The 12,732-nt window shown below is 41.4% G+C and overlaps 1 protein-coding gene across 1 annotated transcript in view; it reads left to right on the top strand.

The window, feature by feature from the left end:
• Positions 1 to 374: 374 nt before the first annotated feature.
• Positions 375 to 12,732, top strand: part of elna (elastin a) — a 28,135-nt gene continuing 15,777 nt past the window's right edge. The window contains exons 1-5 of the mRNA XM_079573951.1: positions 375 to 721; positions 5,774 to 5,830; positions 6,400 to 6,447; positions 7,085 to 7,168; positions 7,312 to 7,338. Of these exons, the coding sequence (XP_079430077.1) occupies positions 646 to 721; positions 5,774 to 5,830; positions 6,400 to 6,447; positions 7,085 to 7,168; positions 7,312 to 7,338 (292 nt within the window). The 5' untranslated portion in view covers positions 375 to 645. The remainder of the gene's footprint in view (positions 722 to 5,773; positions 5,831 to 6,399; positions 6,448 to 7,084; positions 7,169 to 7,311; positions 7,339 to 12,732) is intronic.

Below are 12,732 nucleotides of genomic sequence, written 5' to 3'. Positions count from 1 at the left end.
TTTTTTGGCTTATTGCACAGTGCTATCGCTGGTTGGGGCCGAGCATGCACACAGGAACTATGAGACGTGCTTCTGTCAACTGGCAGCCAGATCACATTGCTATTTTCATTCTATTCACGTACTCAGTCACTTTGTAAAGATGTTCTTGGAAAAGTTTTATTCCTTCCTTTAAAGAATGTATGGAGATGTAATTTCTGCCCCAAAGTCCTGAAAACCAACCAGCTGCAAATGAGAACAATGGACAGCAGGTTATAATCAGGATGTGTTGTCTTCTTCTATGGACTGTCTGTCGGACTCTAACAGATAAGTGTGCTTTGGATCCACGCAAATGTTTGGCAGACACTTCGTTCCTGCTGGATGAGAGGCTGGGGGTGTCTGGGCCGTCCTACTTGCTCTCTCCCTCTATGCTGGCAACAGGCTGCATTCTGTTGGCAGGAGTGACCAGAATAAAAACAGCAACACCAGACATCGAGCAGGGGAAAAAAGCAAATGATCCACTCAACCAGAGCCTCTGCCCTCTTTTAATTATCCACATCTTCTCCACTTTTTCACTTTTTCTCCTCCTCAGACTCCCGGACACTGGTAATTAAGTTCAAGAGAATAAAAGCAGCTGATCGAGGGAGGAGTGGTGCATTTCGTGGCGAGATGGCTAACAGAAAGGTCTTCTGGCTCTGGTGTGGACTCATCCTTCTAGCAGTGGTTCAGCCCTCTCTTCAAGGAGGTAAGTGTCTGCACTGGTAAAGAGCTTCTTGGGTCTGCAGCGGGCTCTCAGCAGGTGCATGTCTGGGGAATATGTTCAACACAGCCTGACAGTGATTATCCACCGCAGTGTCAGGTTTCCACTGTCGTCTTCATTTGGTTTTCGAATCTTTTTTCAGTTTTCAGGAATATGTCTGACTCCAATTCACAGCATTGTATCATTATAACAACTTTACACACTGATTTATGCAGTGCAAAAGATGAAATATTAACTCTTTCAACCTGATTTAAACCAACATGTACACTTGTCACAATGTTATTTCTTGTAAGTTTATAACTTTTCCATTTCAGAAAGTTTTACATATTTTCTGTAGGTTTATAAAGACAGTAGTGGGTGTGCACTTGCATCTTCATTCTAAAACACTCAATGCCCTGGACTGAGTGTGAAAGCAAATAATAATAGAATTGACACTCATTTGGCTTCTGTTGACATTTTAGTAATGTTTAATTATTATAGTGATTGATTTTAGGCTGGGGTTTAAAACTTTTTTTTCTCATACTAATCCTTCTCAAGTTTTTTATTCTTATTAAAACTCATAAATATGGCTTTACAAGTTTGGTTCTTGAGACATTTAAAAAATAAGGGCTTCCACTACAGTATTCCCTCACATAAAATTGTTTACATTGTATTCTTCCCAACTCCACCGCAGACAATGAGCTGTCACTGAGTATTTCCACATCCTCACTGCCTCGGTTGTTTCTATAGTTCACCAGGTTGTGCATAAGGGCCGGATCTTTTCAATAACACATGGAGGGTGCAGACTCCAGCTGCTCTCGGCTGCGCTCGACCCACACATGAGGTTTAATTTGCCCCTGATGAACTCCCAGGTGGACGCGGGGGTAGAGCAGGCAAGAGTGTCAAACGCATAGCTTTGATCTGGGGCGGCCTGTTAGAGCTGTAGAATTAGCTGATTACCAATGGAGAAAAAAAAAGGTTTTGCTTGATTAGGAGAGACTTTATATGTGTGAAACAGAAACCCAGGGCCAGAGTGCCTTTCCTTTCATCTCCATCCTGCACAACTTTAAATCTAATTCTCGGGGTCTGATTTTTGGCCGGTGATTCTCCTAACTTGCGGTCTACTTAAGAGGAAAACATGTTTTGCATCTGGAGCCGGGTCTGCCGCAGTCAAGTCCATTTTTGTTATATTTATTCGCCTAAAAGATACAGCTGTTTATGTTTATTCCATCCTAGCGTCCAAGAAGAGCACTCGGCTTGGTCAGATAGCAATCGGAAATATTTTGTCTAAAAGATAAGATGTAGTTTTGATACAAATGATGGGCTCGCTTTGCTTTGTCTCAACACAATACATCCAGGTTTCAAATTGTAGCAGCCACTGAAGATAACTCTCAGTATTGGCATAGAGACAGTTATCCCCGACGATCATGCACACGCCTTACAAACAGATTTCCTCCTTGAATTATGAATGGAAGCCCGTCACTGCGCCGTATCCCTCGATGGCAAGTGCAAATGAGTAATGGTCTGGAAGGAAACATCTTGGTCGGAGTTTGTTAATAAATTTGTCCTACGTCGTCTAATCCTAAGCTTTGTTGTGTTGTTAGTTTCTATCTCTCTCTCGTACGATGACAATTCCACGAGCCCCATCTGTCACACAGCTTAACTAAGATGTGTGTTATTCTTGTAAAATCTGCTTTGACACTGCTTGGCCTCTGGAAGCTTTATTATTTATTGCGCTGTCAGGAAAATGATTGAAACCCCGGCATAGGTTTTCACCATTTAACAAGTATAAACCTGCTCCTACACTTTGTCATGTCGATGATTTATTCTGCACTTTATCTATCTATCTGTCTATCTATCTATCTATCTATCTATCTATCTTGGTTCTACAAAGGTCCAAAGTTAAGTAAAAGTCGTAAAAACATATATGTTAATGAGGTAAAAGCAGTTTCCACTCCTGTGCTGATGTTGGTAGTGAGTCAGGTGACCTCATCCGGGACCCATTTGTGAAGCAGATTACAAGCTTTTCTTAGCGACTGGGCTTTGCTTGTGAAAGACCTCAGTTCTTACCTTGGCCCACGCTCTGGGAAAGTGTTACGAGATCCTTCTGTCCACAGCCACACATTTCAGTAGATATAGACCTGGAAAGTTACCCAAGCTATCACCGCTTTTGAGTAAAAAAAACAGAAGCATTAGTTTTGTTGGTGAAAAATACCTAAAAAGACCTGACTTGTAACTTCACCGGGAGCGAGACATCACCAGCTCATCTCCATGGAGATGTTTCTTCCTTATGTAGTTGCCAAACATGAGACAAATGAAATGCAAGATCTGCTTTTAAATCCAACCAATCTGCCCTGGCTGCAGATGAGACGTGTTTGTTAATGTTTTGAGTGTTACGGACATGTTCCGCTGTGTGGCTTTAAGAAAAGTTATTACACCTGCTTTCTCTTCCCCTTCTAGATGGTCTGCATTCATAAAATATACACAATGTGGTTATTAATGAGTCTAGTGTGGTTCTCGTGGAGCCTTCAGTGTCTCGCCGTCAGATGTTTGGTCTGTGGTGTTCCTGTGCCAAGTGTTGGACAAAGAAGCACATAAACTGAGATGATTCACCGCAGCCTCTCTGTGAGCGGCCATCACCAGGCTGCGAGATGTTTCTGTTTTCTCATCCTACTGTTGCCCAAGCACCGATTGAATGATCAAATACCTGACGTCAATTTCATGATCAAATCATTTTTATAGGTAAACACGGTGTCTATAGGCGCTGGGCGTTTTCTGCTCTGTGCAGCTGCCTTGTCTCATCTGCAGCCAGCGCAGATTGGTTGGATTTAAACATAAATCTTACATTTTATTTGCTTCCACTTCAGCTATGTAAACTTGGCGGGAAATTGGTGAATCAGTCATTTGAAAATGTTGAGTGCTACTTTATGACAGGGAACACACAAACGATGAAACAACATTTCACTGTTGTTGATCTGATAAAAGCTTTCTTGTTCGATCACACTTGTTACTAGTCACTCTCTACTTATAAACACATTTACAGTATTTCCCAATGAGTATTGTGTGGGTGGGACATTTTGTGAGACCTGCATCGTGAAGTCACTAAAGATAGTAGCGAGACTTGATGCAATGGGAGGAATTCATTTTTAAATTCCTCAATCACAAGTTGCTTATATCGACGTGGTGGGTGTTCTTAAACAGTGGGTGAGTGATAGGAGGCCAGCTGTCACATGTCTGATAAGGAGAGATTTCTAAGTGACCGCAGAGTGTGCTTCACTGCTTTGGCGCGCAGGACCAGGCCTTTCCATAACTCCTTTCGGAACAGTGGTTTTGGACATGTGAAGGAAGAAAACTTCTCATAGCAGTGACAAAATATATGGTGCTGCCTGGATTTACAGTTCGTTTTTTACATCTCAGTGACATGTTCTGCTCTGATTCTGCCTTCATGAATAGAAACATTGAACCGAAAGACAATTATTGTATCAGGATGCAGGCATTCCCTTGAAAATATCTGCCCTGCACAATGGGCTTTGGTCACTGGGTTGTGTTGGCTCGGACAATTTGCTGAATGCCTTGACCCCTTTTCACACTAAATTGTTCTGTCCTATAAAGCAGACCTCCAAAAATGCGTGCCTGATGGGAGCATAAAATCAAGACAAGACAAGCAATAATTGCTTCATCTCAAAAATCTCAGAAATGGAAATTGAATGGAAATTCAAGGTTCTTGGCTAAAACCTCGCTAAGTCCATAAAAAGCAAGATAATGATTAAATGAGTTGTAAAAGTATCTTGGAGCTCAGACCGAGGTCATGGCAGTGCATACTTTGTGCCTGTTCTCGGTGAACCCAGTGCACCTAATGAGTCTTGTACAGTGGCTTGATGGGATCTTGATACCGGCTTTTTCCCTTGCTCTCTCAGCCAAGACAGGAAATCCTCCTTTTCACTGTAAAATGATGGAGAAGGAGTCGGGACAATCACTCAACTTTCACCATGCACTTCCACTGCCTCAACGCTGCAGGTTCGATGGGAAACTTATTCAAATCATTGTGTTTACATTAGTCGACAATAGCATTCATGTCCCCAGTGTCACAGGGCAACCTGTGTCCAGAGCTGTGGGATCTTCACTTCTCCTCACAGAAAAGCCCCAAGTATCTGAAACAGTCTTCTAATATTATCTTCAGAGTCATATTTGTCTATTTCTTTCCTTTTTTCTCTCTGCTTTGTCAGATAAAGGCTGAAGCATAAGGTCAAAAGAGGCCAGTAGTCTACTTGTAAGAATATGAATTTGGACACTTTTGCCATGTTTATCAATCTTAAATGTAGTTTGTTTTGAAATAGTTTATAGTTTCCATTTGGAGCACTCACCAAGTCATATTCACACGCCTCTGGGATAAAAGCGCTAACCTTAGGGCAAAACTCTGAGTCACCGCCGCCCCATACTCGATAGGCCACACTCTATGGACTGAAATCAACATTTACATGTGAACATGAATTGGCTATAGCCCCTTAGCTTTCTACTTCATTCTACTCTGATACAAAGCAGATTTTTCACCTCCAAAATACATGTTTGTTAGTTTGGCCCTAACTTTGCCGTCCCACTGGATTTGAGCGGTTAGTGGTCCCAGTTGGATGCGGTCATTCCTTTATTTTGGTTGGTGCTTCTTGCAATTTGGAGGCCGCTCCATCTGGGATCCAAAACGGCTATCTCAAGAGTTTTTCTGGAGTGCAGCCAGAAATCATGTACGAAAAAAGTGACCGCAGGGGACGCAGCTGGGGGTCTGAACTGAAGCTTTTATGTGCAATACGTCATCACTATGAAAACAATTGGAGTTTTATTATAATCAATTCAAGTTTTTATTCCATTCTTCTTGGTATTTCCCAACCTGTTGTATTCCTGCCCTTCTGCTGTTTTGACCTAAGGCAGATATTATACGCAAGTTTAAAGTCTGGGTCAGAGATGATGAATACTATTGGAACGTTTTCCCCCGTAAAATCAATTACTGGTGGGAAAAAGGCAGCCAGCGTGGCTCATGTCTATTGTGTCTATTGTGTGTTGTAGGTGTGTATGTACCACCTGGCGCTGGACTGGGACCAGGGGGAGCAGGCCACTTTCCAGGTAAATAAGTCATTCAGAATTTGTCCAAACTGTTTAGCTGCTATAATCCAGAACACCACAACATAGAAGGATTGTTTGGTATTAGCAGATGGGCCAAAATTATATATAGACGTAGATCAATAGAGCAAACAACATCAAAGTAATTGAAAGTATATTAACAAAATGACATTTGCATACAATTTGTCCAAAAAGATGAATTGGTCTCATAAGATATAATTATTTCATGGTGATGCTGGGTTTGCGTTTGCAGGACTTTTCTTGTGGCCACTGCAAACAATCTACCTCCTGATTTTGCATTTGGAAAAGATTTTATGCTCGAATGTCTTTTCACATAGATGCTTTTTGTTCTGTGATCTGATTTGGGCTTGTTGTACCAAATAGCTGGAGTCTTCCCAGCTGTACTTCTATGTGCACCATAAATTTGCAATGTTCGGTCCAGCGCTTTTTCAAAATGAACCCTATGTTTCATTAAAAGGCCTCACGTCACTGGCTATTATGATGTATTCGTGAGACGTAAATGATATTACATCACTCCCTGAAACTCAATTCTCCGATTCTTGTTTTACAAGGGTCTGCTGGAGGGGTCCCTGGGGGCTATAAACCAGCCAATCCTGCAGGTGAGTACAGTGAGACTCTGGATTTATGGTTCATCTCTATTCATAAAATACATTTTACATACTCATCTCGCTCAGCATAAAGTAGTGCACTGCACGACTATTAAACTATTAAACTATGGGACATATCCTTCAAAATTGGCTTTTGTTATATGGTTCCCTGCAGTGTTTTGCTTCATTCACACTGTTTTGGGTAATCCTGTTTAATTTGGTCATCTCTCTTTCTCGGATTTGTATTTCCTGGATCACTTTGCGTAATAGAACCCAGAAGTGTCTTCAGCATTCTTAAAGTCCATAAACCAATAATGGCGGCACAATAGAGTGCATTTATCATGGCGCCATCACTGTGAATTTCCCTTTGAAGATCAATAAAGTAATTCTTATAGCATGCCATTAGCTTAAAATTATTGCTTTCATCTCGTCTACTATCGTTAATTCTTTCAGCTGCCACCAGGGGGCTCCAAGCCTTACTCATCCATCGTCTTGTCTGTACACACACAAAAAAGGGCCCAAAAATGCAGGTTTATAGCCCCATTAAGCATGAAATGTCCAAGAGAGATATCCATAATGGAAAAATGGATTGTCTTTCAAACGAAAATGCATTTTGTTTATTACAATAATATATAATCATAATATTTAGTTCCAGGTTATGGAGGTGGAGGCCAAGGCTTTGTTCCCGGCGGAGTGGGACCTGGTGGACTGGGGTACGGAGGACTTGTACCTGGTCAGTAAATATGAAAAATGTATTTACCATGTCAATACATTTTTAGGCACCATGCTATTTCCATCCTTTAACCACAAAATGACTGTTCTGTGAAGAAAAGTGCCACCAATGTTTTTTTTTGTTTGTTTGTTTATTTGTTTTAGGACAAGGCGTGAAGCCTCCTAAACAAGGTATGTCAGCACGATTTAATTATGATTGTAAATACAAACAGCAGACCATAATGATGGAGTAGAGATGCTGTGTGAACGCTGTATGAATATCCTTAGTCTGCACCTAGCTATGTGACTGCCGTACCGTTATATTTTTCCAATCGGGTGAAGTAGATCAACATAAATGTGAGTTAACGTACACCAGCTCCTCAAGTATCTGCCCCAGTTCAAAAAGTGCGGTTGGTCGTTGCCTGTTCTTTATTATCGCCACATTGTTTGGTTGAGCTGCGCTGGCTTGGCAGCAGTTTGGGGTGTCCTAACTGGGTGGGGGACCATACACACTGATTCCACTACTCCATCCTCTGCAGGAGTGGGCCGCAGTGATTGGCAGAAAGTGCAAATTGCCATCATCACCTGCCAAACAATGGTGCCAACGCGCTGATTAATGTTATTGTAATGCAAGACCCCTCACAATATCTGGAAACCTCCCAGTTGAAATTTGCAAAGGCCTCTTTCTCAGATACTGCATTGCAAATATTTTCTTTGCTGTAATTCAGTCACGGCATCGACGCTGCTGCGATGCTGAGCGGCGCAAGCGGCCCTTAATTTCCTAAAGCACTGCTGATACAATCGACCTCTACGTGTTTGCGTAGATAAGGAAACAAGCAATCGTCTTGTAATCCTGATAAGACTCGCGGTGGGTTACAGAAAGGTCGCCCAGCACGGCCCCACCTCTGACCTTAAAAAACAGTTGCCCCACAGCCATTTCTCAAAGATGACCTAATATCCAGAATTTGGTGGAAGTTGATTTTGGCTGGCGTTGCTGTGCATTGCAGGGGAATCACAGCCCCAGCTTTTGAGTGTGTTCGAGCGCTCACACAAGTCTTGCAAGACAAAGACATTGTTCAGTTGGACTAAAGGCTGAAGTAAAAGTTAAGCACAATATCTACATGAATCCTATAGGGGACATTACATCTGTGTGCTTTAATCTCCGGGGTGCTGTCTTCCTCTTCTTCACTCTCTCATTGTGTTCTAAATTATATTAAGTTGCTCACAGCACACCGTCCAGATGTAGAATGCTGTCTGAAGGCCAATTTTAATCCATATTTGGAAGCCATTTCTCTCCTAAACCATAAAAAAATGGTAGTTCATCAGCAGGTAAGCCTTGAGCCATGTTATCTCGCATGCCAAAATACAAAGTAATCTTACTTTTTCATGGCTTATCTTTTACAAATAATTCATATATTCTTGAAAGTTGCCATGCATTCCTTTTTGGATACACACCTTGCGTGGTCAGTAATGGAGAACAGCAGCGTTTCAATGAGTAGCGTGACTACAATGGATTGTGGCGTAAATCATGCGAGACCTTGTAAATGTTGGGCCTAATTGTGAGGCCTGTCAGCGTCTCACGTTGACAATAACCCGAAAGCTCCAGAGTAGGAACTTTCTCTTCATGAACAGCTGTAGGGCAAATTCTGCTTCCCTGTGTTCCCTCATGCAAACATGGATATTCTCTGTTCAATTGCATAAACTTGGCTTCGGCCGGTTTGTTTTTTGTCGTCGTGAGGCAGCGTGAAGTCGGTTAATGGAGAACATGGAGGTTGCTGTTGCGGTAATAGCATTTTAGCATTACCACAGTCTGTTTCGGATTTAGGAAACGTGCTTCTGGGCGGGACTGTCTCTTGAGATTGACACTTGTCTCTTTAAGATGAGAAGGAAAAGAGTACATGTGGTGTAATTTTGCTCTGTACCTGCAGGCTACAACACATCATCCATGAGAAAGAGCCAAGAACAATCTGTCAAAGTATTATTGAATTCACTGTCCCCAGACGTGCCCAATCCATGTCTGAAATGTTTATTTATTTTGAACACCTTTTATTACAACCTCAGTAAAGAGGAATTTTAACCCACCCAGTAAAAAAATATACTGGGTTTGTTTCTAGTTTGATCATTTGCTGGTATTATGTGCAACATCCAGCGTTACAGCTCTGTGTTAAAGGGCCTATATCAGGGGTTCTCTGTTTAGAGCAACCTGGGCCCCATTCGCATTTCAAATATGTTGGAGTAAAAGGATTTTTGCAGCTGTTGATGTGACGCTCACACCAGTTTCAAGAACATAATCTTCCCCGTGCAAGTCCATCTCAGAGGAGTCTATGAAGATTCTGTTTTGACGTCCAGACACTTTCACCAAACCTCTTCCGATGATCCCATTTGTGGTTGTTCTCACTTTGCAGCACAGCTTATGTTTGCTGTTCAGTTCCTCTGTCTGCCCTGATGAAGACCTAATTGGTTGAAACGCGTTGGTGTCCCGAAACAATGGAGTTCGGGTAGGTGATGTCATATCGCTAAGCATCATGGGATTAGCAGCAGTTATAAACTAATGGAGTTATGTTCACATTAAAACACTTGGACACCACGGTGAGTTAAATGTATTTACCAGCAGTAACTCAACAGGTAATGGAGTTGTTCCACAGCTTTTTTCTTTTTTTCTCCACATTTTATACTGGGGAAACTGAACACCATCGAGTATGGAGTGACTGTTAAGCGCTTTGTGACTATGTCGGTGGAAGGCACTATATAAATAAAGGCCTTCTTCTTCTCCTTCTTCTCCTTCTTCTTTTTCTTATTCTTTTTCTTCTTTTTCTTCTTCTTCATCTTCTACTTCTTTTTCTTCTCCTTCTTCTTCATCTTCTTCTCCTTCTTCTCCTTCTTCTTCTCCTTCTTCTCCTTCTTCTTCTCCTTCTTCTTCTTCTCCTTTTTCTTCTTCATCTTCTCCTTCTTCTTCTTCATCTTCTTCTCCTTCTTCTCCTTCTTCTCCAACTTCTCCTTCTTCATCTTTTTCTTCTTCTTCTCCTTCTTCTCCTTCATCTTCTTCTTCTCCTTTTTCTTCTTCTTCATCTTCTTCTCCTTCTTCTTCTCCTTCTTCTCCTTCTTCATCTTCTCCTCCTTCTTCTTCTCCTTCTTCTCCTTCTTCTTCTCCTTCTTCTCCTTCTCCTTCTTCTTTTTCATCTTCTTCTCCTTTTTTTTTTTTTTTTCTTCTTCTTCTTCTTCTTCTTCTTCTTCTTCTTCTTCTTCTTCTTCTTCTTTGTCGGACCTCCTCCCTCCTCTCAAAATAAGGATTTTGCACATGGATCCTTGAAGAGCACCTGACTCGATCACTTTCCGAACACACAGCAGCGCTCACTCGATCACTTGCCCACTGATTAGTTCCTCTTACTTTGCGTATTTACTTGTTCTTTATTTAACCAAGGGAGTATGATTGAGACTTCAGAATCTCATATTCTGCTGTGCTCTGGTCACCAGAATGAAAGAGGGAGAAGTGAAACCTTTTCTCACTTTAAGTTTGTGTAACTATTGGTATTTACTTGACAAACCTCTTATTTTAGTTATAATAAAATATGAAATTCAAAGATGAAAGTGTGTAAAGTAATTGTAAAAGCCTGAGATGATCTAGTTCCTGTACCATTAAGTGCTACATTGCTGCAGGAGGTTAACACAGGAGTTTTCTAGCTGGTTGCTTTTGTCTTCTCTTATTTAAGGGATGATCTGCAGTGAAACCCAGAGCAGGAGGTGCAGGTCTGTGATTACTGTAAATGCCTCTAAATGGCAGCTTTGGCGTTTGCCTGTGTTCTTTGTGTTCTGTTCCAGCTCATTGGCGACTGTTGGAGCGGTTCTTCAGCTGGAAAAAGCTTGTTGTTTCCCCTCTTCAGGAAAACTGTAAGATGTGTTGTATTTCTGCGGTTCAGACTCAAAGAAATAAGGATTGACTTGGAGATTTTGGAGAAACTGTTGTAGTGGTGGAAATGAGTGATAACTCTTGTGCACTCGCGGTGGATGTCAGACTCCACCCGTCGGACTTGCGCAAGGAGCTCGCTCAGACACAGGCTGATTGATGGAGCTCCATATGAACGTGTTTAGTCAAAAGGAGAAGAGGTCTCATCCCCATGTGCACATATGCTCTTCGTTATCAGGCGCAGACCTGTCTTCTCTGTCTGCAAGAAGCCTCTGCAGATGTGCTGCCAGTGAGCTGTGCTGAGGTGCTTTTGATCGCATGTGCGTAATTACTGTCTGCACACATCAGCGCAATAGACCACATCACTGTTACAGACTTTATCAGTACCTTCAGCCAAACACCACCTCGTCTATATGAATCCATCCTCTAGGTCCAGGTTAAAAAACAATAATGATATGTTTTACATTTGCCAACTGGAAATGTTTTTTTTGCAATATTTAATTTAAAGGGACCAGATGCAAGTTGGTCATTTTATACTCATTACTGCCACCTCAGGTCTTATGTGTAACTGCAGGTTCTATATTAAGCTCATGCATGACTGCATTTTGGACCCGAAGTAACAACTTTTTGAGTGACAGTGCAAGATTATAGAGGTAGTTGTGGTGAACAGGTCTGAGCTCATTCTACACATTAGGACATGGCCGGAACATGTAGGGGGAGGAAAATACATGCATTTAACATATTTAAACTCTGTATAGTCCCTTTAAATTTTGAATTTGCATACCAAAAAAATTCAATAAAATGTTTTTAACACTGATGTTAATTTTCCAAAGATGTTTTGGCAGTCAAACACCACTTATTCAATTTGTTAGATGAATAAAAATATGAAATGAGTATGAATTCATTTATTTGACAGAAGCATCTCTCTAAGCAGTGCTTTTTAGTCCAAGTCTTTCAAACTGTTTTTTAAACACGGTTGTCCGTTGTCTCACCTCACGATCGTGTCTGTCTTAGATTTTGTGACATTTATCACATGTTAATGACTAGAGAAGATTAATGATGCTTAAATGTCTTCGGCTTTGGACCTGGAGGGGCTGGAGGAGCTCCAGAAACATGCAGCGTAGAGATTAACAGATTTTTCAGCCAATTTACCTCATATGTTTGACATCTAGTGAATATTTTTGTTGTCATCAAATGCCTCAGATGGCTTTGCTGTGATCTCAGTCTGTGATGACTAGAGAGCTTTTGAGGGAAGACCGAATTCTAACAGCGTCAGTGTTTTAATGTGCATGTTCAGAGAGGAGCAGCTTTGTCAAACCTGGACAAAGATTTTAGTGGAATTGCTGTTGGATGCGTGTGTTGACCATCTGCTTTGGGAAACAGGGTGAATGAACTGAAGAGAACATTTCTGATTTCTCATATTTCAATCCGTTTTATACAATGCTTTTCTGGACAAACAAAGACATTGCATCATTAATTCTCTCTCCACGCTCTGTGGTGGTAAGCCTTTTCACGCTCATTTGACGACTTTGGTGTTGGCAAATCAACCGTGACTTTCCAAGAAGACAATGCAAAGAACAAAGAGTGTTGCATCTCTCATGAAACTAAAATTTGGAAAAATCTAATCTTCACTTCGTTGGAAACTTAACGACATGCTCCTTTGCAAGATTCGCTCTGTAAAC

The sequence above is a fragment of the Gobius niger genome (assembly GCF_951799975.1).
Source record: "Gobius niger genome assembly, chromosome: 1".
In the NCBI taxonomy this organism is placed as follows: domain Eukaryota; kingdom Metazoa; phylum Chordata; class Actinopteri; order Gobiiformes; family Gobiidae; genus Gobius; species Gobius niger.
The sequence above is the reverse complement of the archived record's forward strand: the minus strand, read 5'-3'. Positions and strand labels throughout refer to the sequence as shown.